At 42.6% G+C, this 6,933-nt stretch overlaps 1 protein-coding gene across 2 annotated transcripts; it reads left to right on the forward strand.

Annotated features, from left to right (window-relative positions):
• Window positions 1–202: 202 nt before the first annotated feature.
• On the forward strand, window positions 203–4,391 carry LSM5 (LSM5 homolog, U6 small nuclear RNA and mRNA degradation associated). 2 transcript variants are annotated; one of them, XM_075558210.1, is made up of 5 exons: window positions 203–297; window positions 1,328–1,423; window positions 2,003–2,030; window positions 3,485–3,557; window positions 4,116–4,391. In XM_075558210.1, exons 1-5 carry the CDS (start codon window positions 252–254, stop codon window positions 4,146–4,148), a joined length of 276 nt encoding a protein of 91 aa, XP_075414325.1. In that variant the 5' UTR covers window positions 203–251; the 3' UTR covers window positions 4,149–4,391. The 2 variants fall into 2 exon arrangements, with proteins under 2 accessions (XP_075414325.1, XP_075414326.1); XM_075558211.1 differs by lacking the exon at window positions 203–297 and adding an exon at window positions 521–820.
• The last annotated feature ends 2,542 nt before the right edge of the window (window positions 4,392–6,933 follow it).

The raw sequence follows: 6,933 nt of genomic DNA on the forward strand, positions 1-6,933 counted from the left end.
TTGGCAAGGCATCTGTAGCGCATCTCTGGAATTCCGAGGGACGGTCGGCATCTCCTTACGATGGCCGAACACGCGCTGCTCAGAGACGCGCTTCTCACAAAGCTAGCGGCCGGGAGACACGCGGCCTCGGCCCGATCCCTCGCTCGGCCTCAGATTGGTCGAGCCTGGCCGGCGGAGACGGAAAGCGGAAGCGCGCTCTTTCAAACTTGCCGTCCCGACGTCGGCCGGGGCAGCCCACTTCCGGCGTAGCCATGGCGGCGAACGCTACCACGAACCCGTCGCAGCTGCTGCCTCTAGGTGAGCGTCGTGCGCGTAGCCGCGTGGGGTGGCGACGAGCGGGGCTCCGGGCGGCGGAGTGGGGGGACGTGTACGGCCATTTGCTCTTTCCTCCTGGGGGGGGGCTCATCTCTGGCTCCACGTCTGCGGCCCCGACCCCTGCTCCCTCGGCGGGGTGGGTCCGCTGGCTACGCGTCGGGGTGTCATCTTCGAGGCCGGCCGCTCGGAGCCACCGTTGGCTCCGCTGGAGAAAGACCGGGCTTTCCGCTCGCCCGGTGAGGACCGGGACTCTTCTGCCCTGTCCTAAGGGTCTCTGGGAGTGGCCCTCAGAGGACACCTTCTGGTACCCGAGGGCTGGCCGGTTACTGAGAGCGGCACTCCCACCCGGAAGGAGACTACTTAAAAGGAAGCTTGGAAACGGGTTGCATTTAGCATCTAGCAAACGGTTCTTGAGCGGACACCAGTGACCACACTGTCCACGGTTCCTCCAGTGGAAACCACTGTCGGATAACCCCAACGAGCGGAGGAATAGATAACACACCGGGTAACAATGCCAAGCACACTGCTCAGTCGACGGTCAGAGGATTTAGACCTCGTTGGGAGAGGCGGGTCGTGGAGAAACGGGACCCGGTGAAGGCAATGGTGCCGCCGCCTTGGTCTTGGGACTGGTGAAGTGATTGATCTCATGGAGAAGGCTGTGGTAGATGCGTTTCTGTTCTTCCGTTTGATAAGCTCTTTCGGAGTGTCTGGGATCTTGTAGGGTGAGCAGCACAGCAGCCTCTGTCCTCAGTCTAGTGGGATGTTCATATATCAATCAAATTATCAGAACATCTAAGACCACAACCACGGCACAAAGCAAAGCTCAGGGAAAACCCTCCTGTTAAATTAATGATTGAACCAGGGACTTCTCGTCTGAGAGCTGAAGTTGTTGAATGGATATTCTCTCTGGTGTGTCCTTCACCTTATGCAGTAGACACTCAAATAATGGTTGACATAATGAATTGATGAAATAATCCTTTTCTTCCTCCTTTATTCTCTTTAATGTCTCCAGAGCTTGTGGACAAATGTATAGGATCAAGAATTCACATTGTGATGAAGAGTGACAAGGAAATTGTTGGCACCCTTCTAGGTTTCGACGACTTTGTCAGTATCCTTTTACAAGGCGGCGATGATGGGTTTGTCTGAGGTGTTGAATAGCATCGGGAGAAAGATGAGGCTGGTGCTCCTTTGTGGATTGTTTCTTGGAAGCACTATATAGGTTGCCCATGAGTCAGAATTGACTCAGTGACAGTGGGTAGCACTTATTTAATACATGTCAGGGATTCTCAACTTTCTTAATTCCACGATTCTTTAATACAGTTCCTCATGTTGTGGTAACTCCCCAACCATAACATTATTTTCTTTGCTACTTCATAATTGTGATTTTGCTACTGTTGTGAATCGGGCAACCCCTGTGAAAAGGTCATTTGACCCCTAAAGGGGTCGTGACCCACAGGTTGAGAACCACTGATAAATGTTATAAAGCACAAGCATTATTACAATACAAATAAATTCACTCTGGGGAACTGATGCTACTTTTAGAGATGTAAGTACCCACAGAAGATAATGTTCTAACAATAACAGACATTAACGTTTTAAGTCATGTGTTAGTTGTTAGCACAAATATTCAGCAAAGTTAGGAGACAGTAATTTCAACCTGAAGCGTTTTCTTAACACTAAATTTCAGATATGGTATTGGAAGATGTCACTGAATTGTAAGTAGAGTTAAAAATATTCTTAATTAAAGTCAATTGTACTACTACCCAGTCAGTAAAATGATTTATAAATAAATATTGCCTGTTGATATTATGTTCAAGTTAGAAATTTTATCTACTGGTGTTAGTAAAACTGTACCAAAGGGTTATTACTTTGATATAATTATCACTGCACTGCTGGGGGATTATTAGAAACAACTTCATAGTAAAACAGCAGTAAAAACTGCTCAGGTCAAGTTAGTAAAAACCGGATTTTTTTTACCAACTTACCCAAGCGGCCTGGTATTTTTTCGGCTGTTAGTTTTTTGTTGTTTTTTTGCATTAAACCATAAATGGGTTTACATCTCATCAACATTTTATCATAATTGTTTATAACTTTTAGTTTTTGAATATAAAACGTCTCACATTATGAAACAATAATTTGCAATGTATGTGGAACATTATTACTTTTATGAACTATAATCTTCATGAAATGATAAACTTCTTGTAAAAATAATCAACATAATCCATATTACTTTGGAAAATTAGAAGAATTAGGGCTAAGAATTTCTCCATGTCTTTTTGTGTGACGGGAGAGCACGTGAGCGAAATAGGTGCTGTTTTATGTTTCACGGAGGGATGATCATGAGAAGTGCACAACTCCTTGCAAAACAACTCAAACAAATAGTAACTTCAATTTAACCAAAATGCACTAAAGTGATAAATAAGCAAAAAGAACATGAAGACAATCGAGTTTGATACATTCACTACTGATGTAAACACCTAAATAGACGAAGTAGTTAAAATATATCCAAGCAGATGGCATCTGAAGACAGCGTGTAGAAATCACGAGTTATCTCGTGATCCGTCTGTAACAGATGGCACGTGAAACACGAGTAAACTCGTGTGTTAAATCAAGGAACAGATAATAGTATGATTACATAAGATGTGCATGATAATGAGAAATCATAACATTGAATGTTTCACTCGTGTTAATCGTAAGGAACCTGACCAATAGCTCTGCTTTCAAAATGGAATTGGTTACAGGTTTCTTTAATGGATGGAGAATTAGCAATAATAGATGTGTTAAAAAGAGTTGGGTTGGTAAAATATTTCTTAAAAAAAATTTTATTGGGGGCTCTTACAGCTCTTATTACCATCCCTCCCTCCATTGTGTCCCACACATTTGTACATTTGTTGCCATCATCATTCTCAAAACAAAATCTTTCATATTTGGCCATGACAAGTTTTACTTCTTTTATGAAGAGCAGTCCTAGTGGAATCCGGTCAGTTCACTCTTTAAGGAAGAAAGTACATTAACCTCATGGAGAACCTTTGTCTTGATAGTTACTGACATTGCCTAACCACCTCACCGTATGTAGAAGAGTAACCTTTTTTAGTGGGGGAAATGTTTCAGGAATGTTGGCTTCTCTTACAACTATTTAACCAGACTGTATTTTTATCTATTTATTTAGTGAAATCACACCAGAAGGAAGAAGAATTACTAAACTAGATCAGATTTTGCTAAATGGAAATAACATAACAATGGTAAGACACATGGAAGCCAATGATGTTTAACTTAAACTATAGCCCATTTTGTGACACAAGGGTTACAGAACTAATTTATGATGCCATTTGCTTAAGATCTGGGAGAGGAGGGGTACTGTAGTGGTCCAAGGCGCTAAAGCTGAGCTATTGAATATGGCCTTGGGCCTAAACATTGGATTGCTTGGACTTAACTTTTTGTTGTTGTCAGAAATCACTGTCAGATACAACTTTAATTTTAATAGAAAATTATAAGCCCTGATAGCACAGTGTTACGTGCTTGACTGCTCGCTGAACTGTCTGTAGTTTGAGTCTCCCAGGAGTCTGCTTTTGTAAAGATGCAGCCTTGGAAGCCCTATAGGGCAGGTCTACTCTGCCCTAGAGATTCACTCTAAGTTGGAATCCACTGGACAGACTGATTTGGTTTGATTGTTTTTTGATGACCTGGAGAAAATGGGAGTGAAGTTGAGAGGGGAGAAAAGCAAGGTGGCTTTGATCAATGAGGTGTAGTTTTTCGATAATGTGATATTTAAAATAAACCTTTCTTCCCCTTCTATGCAGCTGGTTCCTGGAGGAGAAGGACCTGAAGTATGAGTGGATTTTCTTGACTTATGTTTGCTTATATTTTGTTTATAAAAGCCACAAGATGGACTTTTTTTAACTTTTTATAATCTTGAGATACTATGATGCCAAGTTTCCCGTTAAAGGGAAATACTTTGAAGATGCACTGTAAATGCCCAATTTTTGTGAAAGGTAATCATGATTATCTTGGGAGAACAACAAGTTAACAAGTTTGTTGTTTAATGATGAAAATAAAGGTGTTTTTTGTTAATTTCAGCTTTATTACTTATTTTACTGTAATGGTCAGTGTGACAAAGATTGTCACTTGTTTTTATGCCTGTTTGTTTCCTGAATTACATGGCCATTTGCTTTTCAAACAAAAACTGTACCAAACAGAATGATGAACTTTGACTTTGAGTAAGTGCATTTTAAACATTTGAAGTGGTTGCTAACAAAATTTAGTATAAGCTCTCACGTTTCCTAAGAGGGGTTTTTCTATTGAACTCAAATTCTGTTAACCCTTTTAAAATAAACAATGTACAGGTCGTAGATTCATGTTGTTGAAAAGCCCGTTTTGCTGTACATTCTCTTACTTTCTCAGTGTGTATTTTACTTTTTAAAAAGTTGTTCATCTTGAACATACTATTTTGTAGTCACTGTCTAAGTCCTCTTTTGAATTTAAATAGGAACCATTTTATATGTATATTAAATTAAATGGATTTGTTTCAGATTTCTTAGCCTGTTCCTATCACTTGTCCTAGCAGTCTAACCAGATCTTTTTGCATTTTGGCTTTACTTTCTGCTGTTTAAAAGCATTACAGTCTTAGATAGCCTAGGGAGAAGTTCTGTGAGTTCTCTCAGTTGCTATGAGTTAGAATTGACTCGAGGCCACTAAGTTTTCATATAATAGATTCATAAATGTCTAAAGTCAGAGGGTGCCAAAAATGGCACAGGAGCCATATCTGACTTCTTGTTTCCCTATTGGCAATGAGACAGGGCGTAGACATGGCTCTAGTCTCCATCATCCTTTGCTTTTTCTGACACCAATTGTTCCTCCCACAACACATTACTTCTTTGCTGGGTTTGATAATTCGTTTTAGTGGCCACACAACTCAGGCAGTACTCAAACTTGGGATTATAGGAGTTAACATTTTACCCCAAGTCAGGGTCAGTAAGGATACAGTCATTGAGTGGTATATGGCAACAACTCCCCTTAGGTCATGGCAAAGTCTCTTTCTGCCTTCACCTTCTCAGCTGCGTGGTCCCTTGGCTTCTGCCTCTGAGGCCCAGTTTTCTGTCTCACCGTCAGGGTCCTGTTTCTCTGCTCTGTCCTGGATTCCTTGCCAACCTTTGGTCTCCACCTGCTTCCTTTGCTCTCGCCCTTAGTCTCTGGTGCCTTTGGTTTCAGCCTCTGCCATTTCAGACGGATCTCAGACGGATCATCTCTGATGATCTAGGGGTTTTTCCTTGCTTCCAAGATGGCTCTTAAACACAGAGGAATGACTTTGAGCTGCGGCTTTTGTCTTCCAGCAGACCACCCCAAGGTAATACAGCCTAATCCCACCCAAATCCTGTCCAAATTCCACACCAGCAGAGAACTCGCTCCAAAATGGGATTGTAGCCACAGGGAGAGTCTAGACTTATGATCCATCACATCAAGGGATATAGGAGAAGGTCATGAATTGACTACATCTCAAAGGGTATATAGATTGTCATGTTGCTACCCAAATTCCAAAGTAACCCGTTTCTTGCCAGCAGCTTTTGATAGCACTGTTCATGTCCTCCCCAGTGTTGGCTCTTCGTATTCTCCCCTTCTCTACCATTGCGATAGACAAAACCGTGTGTGCTCTTTTTTAATCTTGAACTTTCCCCTCTGAATTTTGAACTCTTTAGTCTCTTAATTTGGAGTTCATGTTTCATGTGTATTTTGTGTATACATAGGCCTTTTGCCGTGGAGATGTTTGTCTTGCCCATTTACAATGATTCCCAAATAGGTTGCACTTAGTTGTGTATTTTGTCAATTTTTTGAGTTTGTAGTTTGCCATTTAGTGGTAGTTTTTGATATGACTAATGTATTTTGGGGTGTAGTCATATGCTAGTATTGCCCTTTATTGGGTTTGCTTTTGGTGTAGGGTAAAATGAGGGCAAAAACGGTATAGGGGCCGCATTGGACCTCCTTCGGCCTGAGCAGGAGGAGAATCCAATTCCACACCAGCCTGAGGCTGACAGCTACAAGACAGAGGTCAGGCATGCCTCCCTGGGGGCCTCTCCATCCTAGTACATTAGTTTCACACCAACCATTCCTCCCACATGCTGTACTTATTTGCTGGGTTTGATAATCCATTGCAGTTGGCACACAGAACTGACAGATGGTACTCCTAACTAAGGGGGCTTAGTAGAGAAGGTACAGGTTACAAGCCAGGGTCAGAAAACATTAAAGAGATGGTCACTGATCCTCAGCAGTGCCTTGTCTCGCCAGCAGCCTAGTACCTCTCTGGTTCAGCTTTTCAGCCACAAGGCCCTTTGGCTTCTGCCTTGTTGCATAGGATGGGAAGTCCACCAGCCGCCATACCTCACAGTCTATTGTCTCTAATCTCAGCTCTGTGATCTTTGGCTCTGGTATTTGGGGTCTTAGTGTGGCATAACCTCTTTGGCCTCCCTCATTTCAGGCAGGGATGTCGAAAAGATATACCTGCTTGTGGCTCATCTTCCTCCATGGTCCTGGGAATTCTCTCGCTGTCTGCCTCTGAGATGCCTCCTTAATACTCACACATCCCCTTGATTAGGGTTTCACACACCCTATTTGTATGGTCCCACC

This window comes from Tenrec ecaudatus, chromosome 9, assembly GCF_050624435.1.
Source record: "Tenrec ecaudatus isolate mTenEca1 chromosome 9, mTenEca1.hap1, whole genome shotgun sequence".
In the NCBI taxonomy this organism is placed as follows: domain Eukaryota; kingdom Metazoa; phylum Chordata; class Mammalia; order Afrosoricida; family Tenrecidae; genus Tenrec; species Tenrec ecaudatus.